Source organism: Chrysoperla carnea, chromosome 4 (assembly GCF_905475395.1).
Source record: "Chrysoperla carnea chromosome 4, inChrCarn1.1, whole genome shotgun sequence".
Lineage (NCBI taxonomy): Eukaryota > Metazoa > Arthropoda > Insecta > Neuroptera > Chrysopidae > Chrysoperla > Chrysoperla carnea.
In genome coordinates this window covers 22670052-22689880 of record NC_058340.1, presented here as the reverse complement: position 1 = coordinate 22689880, position 19829 = coordinate 22670052, and the positions used below count along the sequence as shown (strand labels likewise).

At 30.0% G+C, this 19829-nt stretch overlaps 1 protein-coding gene across 1 annotated transcript in view; it reads left to right on the top strand.

Annotated features, from left to right (window-relative positions):
• The first annotated feature begins 1542 nt into the window (after nucleotides 1-1542).
• LOC123297431 (protein-L-histidine N-pros-methyltransferase) overlaps nucleotides 1543-19829 on the top strand; it is a 245750-nt gene continuing 227463 nt past the window's right edge. The window contains exon 1 of the mRNA XM_044879089.1: nucleotides 1543-1941. Within this exon, the coding sequence (XP_044735024.1) occupies nucleotides 1663-1941 (279 nt within the window). The 5' untranslated portion in view covers nucleotides 1543-1662. The remainder of the gene's footprint in view (nucleotides 1942-19829) is intronic.

Genomic DNA, 19829 nt, shown 5'->3' with positions numbered 1-19829 from the left:
AATATATGGCTAAAATGGAATTAAATTCCAAGAACACTGTTGAAACTAAAAATTTCAAAATATTTTTTTTAATTGTTCCGTAAAAAGATTGTTATATACAGATTTTTATGAAGTAATTTGAAACTTGGTGGCAAGTTATTAGTTATGTGTTGGTACCTATTTGTTTAATAAAGTTAAAATTATCTAGCGATTACAAAATAGTCGATGTCAAAAAGAAGATTGAATTTTGTAAAGTCAAGTTAAATTCAGTTGATTTATTTTATATTTTCACCACATTGTGCTTCTATTACTAGATCTACTATCGGTATTGGTTCGGAAAATCTCTAACGAGCTGCTTATCCATGTGAATTTTCACATAATTTTGCAATGAAACTGAAAAAATAGAAATCATGTGTTCTCAATTATGTAGTTTGTCGACGAAATTGAACCTTCTTAGGAATTTTTTTTCCTTTTTTTGGAATCTACAACTAAAAAATTCCCTCCGAAATATGAACCCTTTGATCGCTTTAATATTATCGGATAGGCTTAATATGCAATTAGATATGTCAATGGACACACTTTTTGAAACAAACGAAAAATTTTCAACTGTCTATCTTTTATAGTTTTTGAGTAAATGAAAACTTAAATTTTTCCCTAATTTGGATTATCACAAAAAATCAAAGATATTTACGAAACATATTTCAAATAAAATTTGTTCATTTTTTTTAACCCCTGAGTTAAAAAAGGGGTGTTAAAAGGAAATATAATGGAGAGTGTTCTTAGCTATGTTTCACATGCGAGTTTAAGTTTCCGTACCTGAAAAAACTAAAAAAATGGCGATGATCGTCAAAATTATTTCAGCTTAGAAAAAGCTTTAAGGAAGCTTTTAAAGCGATAAATTAATGTAGAGCTTTCTTAGATATGTTTCAAGTGCGAGTTTAGAGTTCCGTACCCGAGAAATTTGTCGGGAGTTTTTCAAATTTTGTAAATTTCTAGGGAACATTTATATTTAAACTTTTGTACTAATTCTTACGGTTTACCAAATGAATCCTACATCAAAGACTAACTTGACCTATCTTGCTGATTTACGAACTCAAACTTTCTACGAGCTGAATTTGATTCATAAGTTTTTAACAATTTTATGGTTTGAAAAAATTTTTCGATACAATACTGACGTAAGAAAATTTTTTAATGGCTGAAAAGCTGAAATTTTTCTTTTAAAATTATACTTTTCATTATCATAATGGTATGGTATATTATTTTATTCTATGATACAAGTCTGTGTAGCTCGCCATATAAACCAACCTATACATATATGAACATCTACCTTACCGACTTCATTCAGCCGGCTATATAAATATCAACGTACAGTACACTCATTTGAACATGTTCAACAAACTGTACCGTTTATTTATTATGCAATATGTCCATGCTTGTTTTAGGTTGCTGTATGACTGTCATCTGTCAAAAATATAAACTTTATATTGTTTTTGGTATTAAAAGTCAAAATTTTTAAGTGAATTCTATATTATTTTCATTAAAAATATAAAAAATACTTTAAAATATTACTTTCTAGTAAATATTCGTAGTGAATCAGTTGATATATTCAATATTTTAATCCTACCTAACCTCACAATTCTTTCAACAATATATCTGTTTTATTTAATTTTAAGCTTTTCCAGTATGAATAATTCTTTAAAAAGTGATGAAAATTGTGTGAATAAAAGTGACACAAATGATGAACCGAAAACTTTATATTTTGAGTGCAATCCTACAGGTGCATTAAACGACGAACATTCAGCCGCGGCAGCATCTCCTTCTTGTAATAACTATTATGATGATAACTATGACAGTACTGTTACACGGGTATTAAAACATTATCGACCACGTGGGGCTTTAGCTCGAGCCCTCTATCAGAAACAAATCTCTGATGAACAACTCAGAAATTTCGATAAGAATCAGGTAAGATTTAGTCTATTAATTATTAAATTAATTTGTGAGCTTTAAGGTAATATCCACAGGCATGTATTAAGGAGTAGTTAATTTTAAAGAGTTTTGGTCTGTAACTTACAATCAATTTTGAACTAACTAATGAGGAACAAATATTTATACTGTTTTTAACTCATAATATATTGAATTCGCTGTGCTTGACGGTCGCGTACAATTTTTGATGAGCTGCTCTTCCAGTAAAATGATAATGGTATTCAAATTAAGCAGAATCCATGTTTACATACCACATAAAATAGCCATTCATCTACACGAAAATATGCAAACGTTGCAAATGAATTCAATCATGCCATCATGCCTCCCTTGATGACTGATCGAATTGCAGAAGAGCCAATACCGATAAATCTTGTAGACGAGATTAGTCACATAATAAGTGGAGAGAATCATTTAACCTTACGATATCATTTTTATACGTTTCTGGTAAAATTTAATTATTACAATTTTCTTTTTGATATGTATATCCGTTTTATTCATGTTGTCCGAGATATTTGATATTTCTTGACTATATGCTCGCTTTCCTTTAAGACTAAAAGGGGTTGGATACCAAACTTTGACACTCCGATTGAACTAAACACATAACACTAGTACGTATACCACCTCAGATCAAACCTATAATATATCTTAACCTAAAAAATCGTCTTAAGAAAAAACAGTGTGTTAAATTTTTTATTTATTTGGCTAATGAATTCTTTTTTTAATTGAATGCAAAGAAAAATATTGGACCATTTTTCTAAAAACCTTCTAAACAGAGGTCCGTTGTTAAATACTTTTTTCATTGGAGAACATTTGCAAAGTGCTAACCTGGGGAACTAAGACAGAGTTTTTAAAATAATTGATTTGATTTTGCTTAATTTCTTCGTCGTCAACTATGACGGGACTCGCAGGTACTCGCTGCTTCTTTGAAGGTACCGCATAATCACGAGAAACTGCCAGAAAAAAATTCCTACATACAAATGGGGATAATGACTCATTTTTTTTATCACTTCAGATGAAGAATTCTCTTTGCATGAGCAAAAAAGTGAAGTTGGTTTTTGAAAATCTTTAGAAGTACGCACAATATGAGTGTTTAAAACTTCTAGTTAAACAAAGAGGAAAATATCTTAAAAGTGACGTCATTGTTGAGTATTTCCATAGAGATTACACATAAAACTCTATTTTGCAAGAAAGAGACGGGCAACAACCTTTGAATGCTTATTCTTTAATTTAACTTCAAATTTTGTCATGGTTTTAAGTCTACTCTTACATTGTTTGGGTACCTAATGTGGCAAATTCAAGCTGTCAACCCAATTTTAGAGGCAGAAGAAAAATATTGACACTCTTAATGGTTACTTCTCTAAGCTACCTACGTTTGAAATGTAATCACAACTCCCTCTAGTGTTCCACTGTAAATTGTAAAAAAACAATTAATTTTATTGCGAGAAAAAATAAAGTGAACAAATAGGTGCTCTAGTTGCGCCACGAGAAACTACGGTCAAAAACATTTTCTACATTCAAATATTTTGGCGGTGAGAGTAAGATATTGGCACTCCAAAAAGTTAATCGTATAAGCAATGAAAGGGATTTGCAATTCCCTTTTCCTCTGATGACCTTTTATTAAGGACAATACACTAATTTTTTTCGGGGAAAATGCGTCTAAAAATAAACTGAATTAATAAACAAGAATGTAAGTTCATTAATAAACTTAAAATATTATAAATACACATAATCTAAGTAATTAATATGATAAATGTACAAATCCGGGTACAATGCGCATAAAATGTTATTAACATCTACTAAATATACTGGGTGTTCCAAACCTCCCGTCCAGGCTGATTATTCTGAATAGTTTTTAAAAAAAATTGAAACGAAAAAACACGTATCAAATATTTTTTGAAACTCTATCTAACCATACCAAAAACACCCTCCACCCTCAACCCCTGTTAGGGGTAGGGGGTGTAACTAGAAAAAATCAAATGGAAACCCCTATTTTTTTCTGCAGATTTGGATTCTTTAAAAGAAAAGACAAACATTTTGTCTAAGAAATTTTTCCCGATTTTCGGTAGATCGCGCTACAATCGACAAAAATCGTTCTTTTAGATTTGGCATAAGAATTGCGCCGTTCAATGACAAAAATCAAAACGAAAAAAAAATAAAAACACAAACACACAGAACCAAAACAAAAACAAAACAAAAGCAACACAAAAGTTAGAAATTCAACGAAAATAAAAGAGAAGCGAAAATGTCGAATTGCGGTAATTGAGGTAAACCACTAGACAATTGGGAGGATACTAAATAAAGCTCTTAGAAAGAATTAGATATGAATCATTTTAGATTTAATTTTTTTTCAGACTTTCCAAAATAAAAAAAAAACATTTTTACAAAAATAATTTTTCTAAATCATAATAAAATATGAAAAACAAAACAGAATAGTCTTTTCTTCAAAAAAACAAAAACAAAATTGAAAATAACTATTCTCGACTCAAAAAACTTTTCTCGCCTTCACTTGAACTGCAATTCTAATGCAAAATCTAAAAGAACGTTTTTTTGTCGATTGTAGCGTGATCTACCGAAAATCGGGAAAAATTTCTTAGACAAAATGTTTGTCTTTTCTTCTGAAGAATTCAAATCTGCAGAAAAAAATAGGGGTTACCATTTGATTTTTTCAAGTTACACCCCCTACCCCTAACAGGGGTTGAGGGTGGAAGGTGTTTTTGGTATGGTTAGATAGAGTTTCAAAAAATATTTGATATGTGTTTTTTCGTTTCAACTTTTTTTGAAAACTATTCAGAATAATCAGCCTGGACGGGTGGTTTGGAACACCCAGTATATTTATTAATATTCATACAACGACATTTTAATAATGAAATTTATTTCTTTCAAATGTGTCGATATATAAATGTGTATATTTATTTATTTAAATATTAAAAAACTACAAGAATATGTCACACCTTAAAAAAAAACACACAAACTTTGAACATATTACTACATTCGACATGATTTTATAATTAAATGAACACCCATGCTTTATTCTGAATATCAAATCAGTTTTTAATATACAACATGTTAACATCGTTTGTCGACGTACGTATACGTTGAATGTTATTAGCTTTTTTGTGCTTATAAAGTTATTTATTAATAAAGTTCGTTAAGTTGTGTTTGTTTGTTGGATATGGATAAATTAAAATTCACTCTGAATTAAAATTCAATTCAAAATTTTCGAAAAAGTTTGCTTGAAACAGAAGGATAACAACGTCATAATATATTTATTCTGATACTAGCTGTGAACTACCCGCTTTGCTGGGCAGCATCCCCACTTTCAGCACTCCTCCGTATCCCCGGGGGAGTAGGGGTTACAGTTTTGTAATGTATACGTAATGCTCTTTTATTTGATACCCCACTTGGGTATTAGGGTGTCCCTTATATGACATATTTTTTTATTTTTTCAAAATTTGAAATGCATACCCTCTATATTTTTTATAAATGCTAAAACATACTCAAATATGAAATTTCATCTTTCTAGCATGATCGCAACCCGTGCCGACCGAGCTACAAAGTTTATTAAAAATTATGTTCTGTCCGGATATTTCGGTCTGCTGTAAAACTAATATAAATGTAACAAATTGAGTGAATAAAAGTTAAAATATAATAAGATAAACATTAATCTTCATTTAAAAACATAAAATAATAAAAATCAGCTAGGGTAACTTCTCTTTAGTGTAGATTTTTTACAGTCCGGATACAAATTTCTATGTTCCTGGACACAGCGCAACAAGAATTGTTTTTGCTCTTCTTCAGCCGTGATAAGTCCGTTAAAATCTTGCATTAATTTGACAGCCCTTTCGGCAGTGTCATTTACAACCTTCAAACGACTTATTCTTTTTTTTGCTTCCAGAAAAGCAGCATTATCATCCCAGGAAGATACATCTTCCTGAAGAAAACTGTCGTCGATCTGCAGTCGGGATAGTAATTGTTTGCTCTTTTCTGATACAAAATCATCCAGCGTTTTATGTGAAAGAAAAAAAAACAAGTTAAATAACAAAAAACTCTTCTCTTTCTAAAGTCTGCTCCAAAACAGCACAAGCTCCATTGAAACGGCCAGTATTCGAAGCTGTTGTGTCGCAGCACATTATTTGTACTTTATTATGAAGGTTCCAGTCAAAGAGAGCAGTTAATACAGCTTTAGCTTGATGTTTTCCAGAAGAACTCTCTAGTTTTGGCACTGCAAGAACCTGTTCTCTATCGTCAATTGAAGCAATAATTGGCAAACGTTCTTCTTTTGAACTTCGTACATCCATTCCGGGTAATAGTTTTCCATCCCAATGGACAGTGACTACGTCAGGTATATTGTTTTGAAAGTCAGTTTTTATTGCTTCTGCCCTGGATTTTCTCGTCTGAGTACGAATTCGCTGAATCGAAGATTTGTTAATAGGGAAATCATCGCTGCTCAGACCAAGCGCTTCTATGACCGCATGAAGAATGTAAACGGAATCTCTTATGCTTAACTGGCATCGATCTAAAGCTGCGACAAGTTTAGGTGTTATGAGATTCTTTCTACCTCTTTTTGAACTTTTTTCAGGGCAGGGAACGTCTGGCAAGTTGAGTTCAGAAATCGAAATCTGTTCTTCGTCCGAATCTTCTAGACATTCCAAGTTATTGGTAGCGGAAGTAGATGCCACATCTAATAACTCTCTTTGTCTTACACTCCTTTCCTCTTCTTCTAATTGTTTTTGCCTAGCTCTTTCTTCTTTATCCGCCAATTTTTTGTTTATACCACCTTAACATCCCGGTCGACCTGGCTCTCTTTGTTTCTTTAAAAATACTTTGTCTTCCTCTATTTTTATTCTCTCAAAGACATCAGCATGTGCAAAATCAAATAAGTTCTCGAGGTCAATTTTAAAATTATTTTCACGGCTTTTGAACGTAATTTGAGTTTTCTTACAATTTTTTTGCAGTTCTCTCCAAACATGATATAAATCAACAAGTTTCTTCACACAGTTTGGAAAAGCCTTTGTAGGAATTCTTGCTTTTTCCCAAAATATAATACACTCCCTAATCACAAGATTTGCACTTTCACTGCCAGTTAGTTTGACTTCGCGAATATTGTAAAATAAGACAGCGAGAACTTGTCGATTAGATGGTAATTTTGCACCATTTATTTGATGGCAAGGCAGTCCGATAAGGAAAATATTTTGTTTATCACTCCGTAATTCAACCGACATCTTTATGCAATAAACAAGAGCGCTCTACTAATCTTAAAAATCACTGATGAAATGGCAAAATAAACACGTATATACAGGTCACATCGCAATACCAGTGTAACTTGTATGGACAAGTTTCAATCGCAAGTCGGCACGGGTTACCGTTTATAAAACTGACTAATACTTTTTTCTAGGCAATAATGGGTCATTTCTAAAGTTTTAAGAGGGTATGCGTAAAAATATTTCGAACTTGAAATTTAAGGGACACCCTATTGGGTATGTTTGAAAATATGCGATTATTCATCTCCACTTTCTCTCGCTTCACCTTTCCACCCCCAAGAATGTTAACAGATAAAAACAATCCCTGAAGCTGGTTGTATAAAAACGTTCCTCGCATTCAAATCCGTTGCGTAGTTTTAAAGATCTAAGCATCGGTACATGGGGACATGAAAGGTTCAGACAACGGGAAGCGACTGTGTTTTATACTATGTATTGATTGGCAAGGATAATTGCCATTGAAAAATATTGAACAGGGCCTGGATAGATTGGGATATAAAATTCTAGAGCACGACCCAACTGAAGTACAAACTAAAAATTACATGACATTTATAGAAACTATAGTACAACATTGAAAATGTAGACAAATGTAGAGCCAGCCAGATGACACTATTTTCTGATTTATGGAAATAAAGACGGCATTGAGGTACGTCTTAGTGAAATGTTTTCAAAAAAGATACCTCTGCTGCTAACTATGAATTGAAAACTTCGAAGACGGCAAGAGGTTTCGATTTCAATCAAACAACGGCTTCTACATCAACTTTAGAGATGCGTATGTCAACTTCCAAAGTTCCTATTATAATGTTCTTGCTTACTGAGATTATTTAAATCGATACAATAACTTGATTAAGAAATTGCCCAATACAAACTTGGAATATTAATAATTTTACTTCTAACATTAAACAGATATCTAACATTATACCAGTTAGTCCATTAGGCAGAATTTAGAGTCAAAAGTCTTCTCTAATTCCCTAATTCCACGTTCACCAATATTCGTAGATAATTCGCTAATAAATCATCCAATCTAATATTTACCCGAATAATTAAAATTGATGATTGAAATTCATTTTTTTTTAAATAATCGATCATATTTTTGAGAAAAGTATTATTTGAACAACATTTGTCTATTCTACGATATTAATCGACTAAGATACATTGAGTTTTCATTACAGACCTTTTCTATAATCAATAATTATTTAAATATTAAATTATTATTATTGGTTTTGCTGTGCTTCCGACTAAGTATAGATTATAGCGTGTCTTTATATCTAGTGCAGATGGTCCGATTAAAAACTTATTACTAAAATAATATTAATAATAGCTCTTTCAATTTGTAAATGTATATTGTATATGTTCGGTATAGAAATAACAGTACTCTAACTACTGTGTATATTCTAAAGGGCGGAAATTATCTGCGAAATGACATAAATTGTTAGTTAAATAGAAATTATTATTCTAAATGGGTTTGTATAGTTGTAACTATTCATAAGTGTTCGGAAAATGATTTCAATTGGGGGCATCTAACACAATGAGATTGGCTTGTTTTTTTTTGAATTTTGACATTATTATTTTTTTCTTGATTTTTTTTTAAAACAATCATCTGATTCCACGAATATTATTTTATTTTTCATTTCTTCATAGATCGAATCTATGAACGTAATTTCTTCTTACAAGACTCAAAATATTTCAGTATTAAAGTGTTAATAGACCTTTAATTTAGTATATTTCCTTAAGTAGAGATCTACAATAATTTTAGAGCATCTTTTAATTAATGATTAATGCAGCTTTTACTGACAATTAATATGCAGCATTATTCCGACTTTTATTATAATTTGAGTTAGACAAAACATATCTACCTTGAAGTTAACAACACGTAATATCTAATCTAGTATTTTGTTTTTTCATACGAATTTGTAGAATTAAATTTTTACAATAGTGATAACTAAAAAAATTAATTTAATGATAAAAAGTACACTCTTGAAAATAATTTTCAGTATACTAACTCTTGCTTTTATATTTTCACTGCATATTCATGAATTACATTGACTGTGTTTGATTTTGAATTCCGATCAGCCTGTAGTAGAGTCTACTATAAAAATTGTTATGTTTTAATTTACAAAATATTACGTCGTTTTTCAGCAAATTAAAACGCTCGGGTACCCAATTTTGGGTCTCCATGTTAGTGACATTAGAACATTAATACAAAAATATAAAAATAATGTTAAACGAAAATTATTTTAATTATTTATTATCAAAGACTCAGTGATTGGTCGTCAAATTTATTAAAAACAAGTGAAAACAAACAGTAACAAACATTGAGATAGACAGTGTTGATTACTGTATCACATTACACATACATACATGTCACACATAGATAACTGATATTCCTATATAATACATACAGTACAATTTACGGATAATTTGCGCCCTCACGGGTAAACAGTGATGTTTACGAAAAAATGTTTCAAACAGAAGTTAGTTATTTTTTTATAAGGAATATTTTTTGTTCTATTTCTAACGGTTTACAAGATGGGTCCTATGGACCCAAGACCCAATTCACCTACGTTGCTCATTTACGAAGATATTTTCTTCATAGTCTTCATATTTCTTGTTTCTATTCATTTTTAAAAAATTAATACCGGTACAATTTTTCATAAATTTACATTAAAGATGTGTAACTTGTTATAATAATAAATGGACTCAACTATATTTGGTCATACAATAAATACAATTGTTAAGTAAAATTGTAGTCCGTGCTTGTAACCAATCATATGAATAATTAGATATTCAATAATAAATCAGTATTTATGTTTTGAATATTTAACAGCATTTATTTTACAAACAATGTCTTATGCATACATGTTATGTACATAAGTAACATGTGTATAATTCTAGTAAGCATTATAAGTCTGTTTTTGCTTTTATATTACATCAATGTTGGGATACTGAAACTGATATTTTTATGTCTCTGGTCTAAGAACTACCATGGAGAACCTATGAAGCATTTAGATTTTTGAAACTAAATCAATCAATTTCACAAGGAAAGTTTTCAGTCTACAAAAACCGTAGTTATTCATTCAACACTTACTATTCTGGCTGGTTTCTTATTTGTTTGATGAATTAAACTAGATTTTCCCTGAATTTAACGAATAAAAGCCCTAGATTTGCAAAAAATACTGTAAGACTATTTCAAATAAGAGCTGCCGCAAAACTTATATCACTTTTGTAATATGTATTTCATATGCTATTCGAAAATACCACGTAGTACCTACTAGTAAAAGTCAATTCTTCTGTCTTACACTGAACGAATGTATAGTGTTATGTACAGTATAGTTATTCACCTAGAATGTGTGACTCTCACGATTTTATGTTAAATATATGGATACGATTTTGTTCTAATTGCAACTGTAATTATTTGACTCTGTCAGTATTAAATGATAATGTACCAATAACATATTTTTGCGCGTTCTTCTTTTAAATTTTAGTTTAATCTAGTCTTCGATAAAATATTTTTAAAGAACTCTTGATTTAATATACATTACATTTTGAGAAAATGAATATCAACCAATTTAACTTCTAAACAGTAATACTTGGTATAATATCAGTATTAGCATTTACCTTCTTTGAATTTTATCTGCTGCAATCATTTATGTTTCTTATTTTGATCTATAAATGATCAATTTAACTTATTTTTGCCTTGCCGGGACATTATTAGTCGTGACTAGACGTCTTTAAACCATTTAAAAATAATTTAATTCCTAGTTATTGTAAACATCTCCGTTTAAGTCTCCATGAGCTGTAAAGGATTCAAGGCAGCGAAGTGATGAATATCTGTATCGCTGAATCTTAGAAGTAAAATAGGGGTTTCTTAAACTTTGTAAATTTCACTTGTACCCTGACGAAGGTTTTAAGACAGTTAATCATGTACATTGAGACATTTAACCATACACAAATTTCAATCATATATGTAGGAATAAGTAGGACAGGATTGGCTTCCCTATTTCAAACCATTTTCGATCCTTCAAATTAATGTTGTTTTCTGGCTTGAATAAAACATTCTTCAGATCTTCTTTATAGCATATGGTAAGTTTCTTTAAATATATAGAATGCACTTTAAAGTATACTTAGCGAAATTAAAACGGACATAATAAAATATATAAACTATATTTAAGTAGAAATTATTACATCGAATCTATACATACATAAATAGGTACATAGTTGGTTTATAATAACTATGCATACATATATAGTTTATACTATTTACTTATAACTTATTAAATATTATTTTTATTTATCGAATCGTCATTGAAATAATATGTATGACGAAACGACTATAATATTATTCATAAATACTTGTACTGTACCTACTACTGTTTAATATATCTTTAAAAATGTACGTAGAGATTTGAAAATATTGATTTTGATATTCAAAAATAAAAAAAAATCTTAAACGAAATTCCAAATGAGATACAATTAAAATTGATCCTATTCACTAGATAGTTTTTAAATAAAGTAAGTTTCCTTACAATTTGGAAATTCTCAAGTAAATGAGTGATGAGTGTAAATGAGTGATGAGTTACAAATGTACCTTATATTTGCAATAATCTTTATCATATTCGTACCTTAGTACATTATAAATATATCGCTTACTTTTTTCATTTACAAGATATTTTCATAAAACTTGTTTGAATAAAAGTTGAAGCTAATTTTGAGTCAAATAACTTTCTCATTTACTCTTTTACAAAAAAATCATTTCTTCTTAATGAAAATCGTGAAAAACACTTTTTTTGATACTTTAGCGCCACCTACTTTTTGTAATTTAACTCGTATGACGTTGCTTCAATGACATAAAATGTAGCTGTCAATGTCCTCTACATTTTTTATTTGAAAAACTTTTCCCTTAAACCAATAGATTTCGAGAAAAACGCATTCCAAATTTTTTTTTCCCATTTTTTTGGATTTTCTCAAAAACAGCTTAACGAAAAATTCTCTTAATTTTTTTTAAAGTTATTTACATGCCCCCCTAACTATCTATAACCTCAGATTCACCATTGAAATTTTTTCCAGGTCCGGCCGTTTTTTCGTCTAGATTGACTGAATCAAGAAGTCAAATACTTGTTTGATTCTTTAAAGAATTTAATTTTATAACTATTTTAGTTTTTACTGTATAAAATAATTGAAGTATTAATTTAAAAAAGACAAACTTCTGATTTAGGAGCCAACCCAATATGTGAGTTCATTACCTTTCGTTTGATTAGGATATTTATTATGACATAACATAAAAATTGCATTGTACTTACTTCAAATTATCTCTGTTTTCTTTAACTTTTTATAACCTTCACAGCACAATTTTGACAAAAAATATAAATTGACAGTTATAAAAAGATTTTTACATTTTCTCAAAATTCATGAATTCACCTGAATCGATGGAACAAGTTTTAGTTTCCTACGTAACCTAGATGTCGGTTTTTGGTGACTGTTCCAGTTTTTTTGGTTTTAACTCCTTAGCAGCTCACAAATATCGTGCGATAAGGAGCATAGAAAGTTTATTGAAAATCTAGACACATGTTAGTAAAAATAAATGATGGAAAATCAGGTTCCCTATGACATTTCTCTATGGTCTATTGATTCAAGAGTGAAATGTGAGTTAAGTAAGATCGAAAAGGGTTAAGCGTTTTAAACTTGCGTCTGATTGAAGATTTTTCATAAAAATAGCAATTTAATTTTTTAATAATAATTAATTAAAAAGAATTGAAAAAAAACACACTCGAACTAGGATTCGAACCCAGACTTCTTGGATTCATGTCAAGCGCCCTACCAATTACGCTATTCGAGTTCTAGACACGAATGCAATTTTTTCAACTCAATGAATTTTTTTTAAATTTGTTTATCCACTTATTTATTATTATTACTTATTGTTGTTGTTTACTTATAATTATGCATACGATATTTACATCATGGTCTATTCGATTATTTTTGATGTAATATGCTACATACAGGCGTAAACTTTTTATAGAAAAAAAATTTTTTAATATTCAAATTTTTAAAATTCACAATTCATTTTCTGATTTAATAAATGCAAAAAATATGATTGATTCTTATTCGAACATGTTTATTACAAATTGTTTTATATACATTTTGAATTGTTTATTTACAACATCTTACATACTCGTATAATACACAAGTCAAGTAAAACACAATTACCAAACATATTCGAATATAAAAAAGTCGTATAAAAATCATATCCATATAATTTATTAACATGATAAAAATTTTGCAACATTTATTTGTTTGTTTGTGCTTGGTATGATGATTTGTGTGACGACAATATCTTCTTCGTTTATTTTGTCCTTATATTTTTTTGTTTGGATAATAATAATCATTATGATGGTTGAATATTATTTTGTAAACACAAAAATATTTCTACGCTTTTATGATCCAATAATTTTCGTTGACTATGTATATATTTTTATTCGAAATATCCATCCTGTGTGGTGGTTGGAAGTTTTGTTGAATGATTTAATGCCTAAGTTTAAAATTGTTAAAACTGCATTGTTTAAGTAGAAACGGACTTAGGACATTTTTATCTAATCACTAAAATTTCCAAACTTATTATGTACAGTGGTTCAAGACAAATTTGCTGAAAAATAATTTTTTTTTTTGTAATATAATCTCACGAGATTTGAGTACATATAAGCTATACAAATAATTATCTACGTTCGGATGTCCTTATATCTGATTTCTTTAGCTTGTTTTTTCTGGATACGCGATATCTTTCTTATTTCTTTATCCAATTCCATGATATACCCTCACTTTAAAGCTTATCGTGATGGCTAATGACGAAAAATAGATGAATCACAATCTAAAAATGTACCGCTTAGAAAAAGCAAGCTACATAAGTAATAATAATCAGCAATTTCGGAAACGGCGCCAACGATTTTCTCGAAAACTATTATTTTGGGGTGAAAAATCGATCTATAGTTAGGTTTCATTTTTAAAAAATTTCGTTTTATCCTTGTTATCAGGAAAAACTGAAACGAACTGCAAAATATGTCTCTTCCTGATATCTATCTATTGGTGTATATCGTAGTTAACAAATGGAGTACATTACCGGGAAATTCAAATTGGTATTTGTGTGGAGATATTTTAAATGGTTCTTATATTAGTGATAAAATTTATGTCTTTTAAACTCAAAAAATACCGGGCAAAACTCGGTCACCCAGGACTCGTGTTTTAAACTAAAAACTCACACATTATATCCTTTCTAATATTATAAATGCGAAAATAACTCTGTCTATCTATCTATCTGTCTGTCTGTTGCGCAATCACGAATAAACTACTAAACTGCTTTAAATGAAATTTGTATAAAGGTGGTCTAGGGCCTGAGAAAAGACATAGGCTAAGTTTTAATGCGAAAAAAGGGCTGTATGGGGTGGAAATAGGGGATGCAAGTTTGTATGGAAATTACATCATTTTTAAATCTACAAGCTTGAAACTTATTTTTGGGATTTTGAGTAGATATAAATAAATACGAATTTAAATTTTGTGAAAATTTATCTTAAAGGGGGTAAAAATTGGGGACGACATCGGCAAAAAAGCCTACGGCCCAGAAAATGAAAGTATAGAAAAAATACAGAGAATTACGGAGTCATTACAAAATGTGAGACTGGAATTAATGCAATATCGCAGAAAAGATGTTCATTTAGCATGTAACAGATGATATGAACAAGGCCATAGAGTGCTTCATTATCAGCTAGTAACATGGGCTGCTTTCAAATAAATTAGGGTTCCGCTCCAAAATAATAAAATAAATAGACGAAATTTTGAACAAATGAAGGATAAGTGGTGGCATATGAAGTGAATGACACCAAAATTTTTGTATTTAAAATTGAAATTGTCCAGCAAATCGGGTAGTTCACAGATAGCAACTTAATAAATAAATAAACTGATATTCAGTCAAACCCGCTTCTTTTGCAGATCTACCTATTGATACATCCCTGCATTTACGTCATTTTTATTTACATTTGATATTACATGTCGTTTTAGTATTGTATAAATTATTGGATGGCTGTATAAATTATAAATTTCATTGCATATTTTGTCAGAAAAATCAGAAAGCGATAATGTTGAAAATAATTATTGAATGAATAATAATAATAATAATTTAAAATATTTTAGATTCTTAACCGAAATCAGAATTTTAAACTTTGCCTACTACAAATTGACAAATAGAGCTGATTCTTAATATTTTGTCTGGCGTCTGAGATATCGAAAAAAAAAAAACTATTTGAAAAAGTTGCCTAAAATTTGTAGTAGGCTGTGTTTAAAGCTCAGATTTCGGTTTAGTATCTTAAAAAATGTGACCCATCACCCTGTATGATGGCCCATCACCCATCAGCCTGTATGTCTTCATCTTAAATTACTGTTCATGGTATTTTTATGTATCTGCTAAATGACCAACACGATCTTCCGATTCATCTACTTGAAATTATATTACATGGACCTGGAAGCCAGTGGTTTATTCTACGTCTATTGGCACACAAGAAAAGCTCGGGTACAGATACTCTGAATATTACATTAAAAGTAAATTTTCTTATGTGCCCACATTTTGGTAATTAATTAATTTGGAACATGTATATTTACATGAACCTTCTTGCTCATTTTATACTAGGAAACAAACACAACCCTAACATAATGCCGTGTAATAAAATACTTTATAGAATCCCTCGACTTATATAATGACGTGCTATAAGCACAATTATAAAATCATCCTATATAGATAAAAGTAGGAGTAAGTTTATCTATACTCTCTGTTGTCTCCCAATGTTCATAAAATATTGTTATCAGTATTTTTGAATCTCATTAAAGTGAGTGATTGAGAATTGTGAATATATTATAAATATATTCAAAATAATAAATATGTATAGAATACCTACCTATAGTATTTATATTTAGATGGTTACAATATGATAATATAATGAGATTTTATACATTATATGGATGATATTTGATTAATTTAACTGAATAGTAAAGGTATATACATATAAAACTTACTTCTTTATGCTTACCAACTCGACTGTTTGTCTGCTGAAACGAATACACATAAAATATTTTATCATGGACTAAAAGTCAGATCTGATGGTACGTTTATCATAAATGAAAAGTATGTTGGCTATTCTGAAACAAAACTCCTCCTTATTTTTAAACATCAGGTAGTAGAAAATTTTCTATACGAATGGAATAGATCACAGACACATGCTGGAATTTTCGAGTGTAATGACCCACCAGGAAACATGTTGAAAAAAATGCTCCTACATGTAAAAGTTAGTTTCAAGTCAGTGAGTACAGGTAAAAATATGGATGTCACACCGTTGAATATCTCACTCCTGTACCAGCAAATAGGTACGGCGTTTCTGGATACTAACTACTGTATGAGTATTCGAAGCGAATTACATAAATGCCGTAGAGAAAAAATCGGGCTACTTCGCTACCGGAAGTTAAAGAAAAGTTTTTATCTCTCTTCAACTTCCAAAGTCCTACGTGTTTAAGTCTGTACGGCATTCATATAATTCGCTTCGAATACTTACAGAGACAGTATCCAGCAACAACGTACATATTTGCTGGTACAGGAGTGAGAAACCATGGGGATGACATCCATATTTTCACCTGTACTCATCGCTACCGCGCAAAATTGACGCCATGGTGCTTAAACTTACTTTTACATATAGGAGCATCTCAACAGGTGTCCTGGTTGATCATTTCATTTCGAAAAATTTCAGTGTGAACTTGTGGTCTACAAGGCCATCTCATCGTCAAGTAATCCCTATTATCATCTTTTTTTGTTTTGTTTTGAAAGCACAGTCTTTACGCCGTTGTATTCTACCACAGAATGTATTTGTTATGGTTGATCATGACTGACTTCAGGGTGCCGTGGCAATGATTGAGAAATCTCTAACAAATGAATTTTACAAAATTTAAAAAAACTCCCGAAAAATTTTTCGAGTACGGAATCCTAAACTCTCTTTGAAACATATCTAAGAACACTCTCCATTAAATTGCCTTTTTACTTAAAGCCTTTTCCAAACTGAGCCGATTTGGAAGATCATCGCCAATTTTTAGTTTCTCGGGTACGATACCCTAAATTCGCACTTGAAATATAGCTAAGAATACTCTCCAGTAAATTACCTTTCATAAAAATCCAAATAAATCAAAAACGGTTCATCCGTTTAGTCGCTACGATGCCATAAACAGGCAGACAAACATACAGACAGACACACACACATGGCGGTCATCTAATAACACCCCTTTTTTTAGTTCGGGGGTTGAAAATTGTTAATTTTAAAATATTATTCACGTTTTAAATGTACTACCTGTATATATATGTGTTGTGTAGATGTGTGCGGTATATAACAAGACAGTATTGTCCATATTGTATTTTGAAAATAATAATAATGTTCTTAATGTTGCATACTTACACAAGTACAGTATATAATGTCTATAACGTATAGAATATGTAGGTACATACTTACCTGGTTCTAAACACGGTGTCCCATAAGTACCGCACGCTTTTGTTGCATCAAATAGAAAATAAAAAAAATTATTAAGTATTCAGTTTGAGCAGAGCCTAGAGCTTTTCATTTATTGCTATCAAAATGAATTAATCAATTCCTAATATTTTTTAAAAATCATTAATTAGTCAGTCTCAGTCAGAGTCCAGTGGTTTTAATTTTTATTTACAATGCTTCTGATTGGCTGTCTATTTTAATTAATAGCTAACTATCCGTGCATCGGATCAAAAAATGGAAGAGGACTTCTCATTTTATAATTTTATTTTCTTTCTGATGCAACAAAAGCGTGCAGTACTTACGAGACACCTTGTATTATGTATGTAAGTTTGAATGTATGTTATATTGTTTGTTTACGTTTCTATTATTTTTTATTTTTTCGATTTAATTTATTTTAATAATAATAATAGGTACGTATGACGGTTCTTCTTAATCATATACGGGGTGGTCTTTATTCATATTTAAATATGAATATTAAATTAATATAATAGAGCTCAGTGTTTGTGGTATTATTTTGTATTTTTGCGTATAAATCATTTAGAAACAGGTGATTATTTTATTTAATCGATAGAAAATAAATTTACTTGAAAAGCTCTTTAGTAGCTTCACTGCTTCTGTATATTGAAAAATGAAGTTTTTTTACCATTAAAGAACCACGTTGTATACTATTTTAGAACCGAAAGTTGTATCTTTGCGCAGAGTACTGAACACGTTTTAATAGGTTTTTTGTAAAAATATAATTATTTCGAAAAATCAGCTCCACAAATGATTGGATTACTATCTGTGGATCATACTCTTGTGTTCAAATTAGATGCAAGATTTTTAACTCCCGCTTTTTGCTTCGGGAGTTAAAAAATATTACTATTCGCTGTTTTATGTTTCGATTACATCTTCATTTGTAATAAGTAATATTCATAAGTATTTTTCTGTTGTTTATTTAAAATTTTTCCTTTATTTTCCCTCAACGCCTGAAATATTTTGTCAGGGCTTGCCATAGTAAGTCGAGATTTCATCCCATTCGGACTACTAAAATGGAAAATTTGTATTTTCGTAGTAGAAAGGAATTGGAAATTAGGCAGTGATGGGAAATAACAATTTCTCTCAAATTTTCGTACATTTTTTAAGAGTGAAGAAATCTGGTACAAGATAAAAGGGCTTTCTATATGATATAGGAGTCAATTAATGCTTATGCTTATCGAAGTCATGTGTGTATTTTGTAATCATACTATTTATTAAATACACAAAGACATAATTTATATAAAATAAATCATAACAGATATTTTATTAAATGGTTGACATAGTATAATAGTTATAAGTGATTTGAGTCGATCGTGTCCTTTTGTGTCTGTCTGTCTGTCAAACTAGACTGCTACGATCCATTCCACGATAATATCCTTATACTTGCTATACATACATATATAATATACATTTAATACTACACTGATACTCCAGAAATAGAAACAACAAGCAAACACAGATAGACTTGAATATTCTTCTTCTATCAATTTCTTCAACTTGGAAAGTGATTGATATAAACCATTAGACCAAATGAACGACATGTTTAATGAAGAACATATACTGATCAAAGTGTATACAAAAATACTGTGTGAGTCGGTTATGTTTAAATGACTCAATATCTAAATTTTGACCTAAAGCACCGATTTTGATGAAAATTTGAGTTTAAGCTTTATTCACCCTCTAGATCAAAAGTTAAATGGTGCCTAGTGGAGCTTTTGCTCAAGAAGTGGTAACCATCCGTTCTAGGGAGTGGAAAATTATAATATATGTTGAAAAAGTATCATGCAAGTTTATTTCAAAAAGTCAATACTTTACGAGTTATTGGCGATTGAAATTCGGAGTATTTGACGTTAAATAACTGAAAAATTAAACGTTTTTTGAAAAAAGTTTTTCAATATTTCAAAAAACAAAGTTAATTTTTAAAGCACACAGTTTAATTTAAGTAGTTCGATCTTTTAATTGTGATTTAAGATATAACTTAGATTTAGCAAAAATATAAATTCGAATCAATTAAATTGTGCTATTA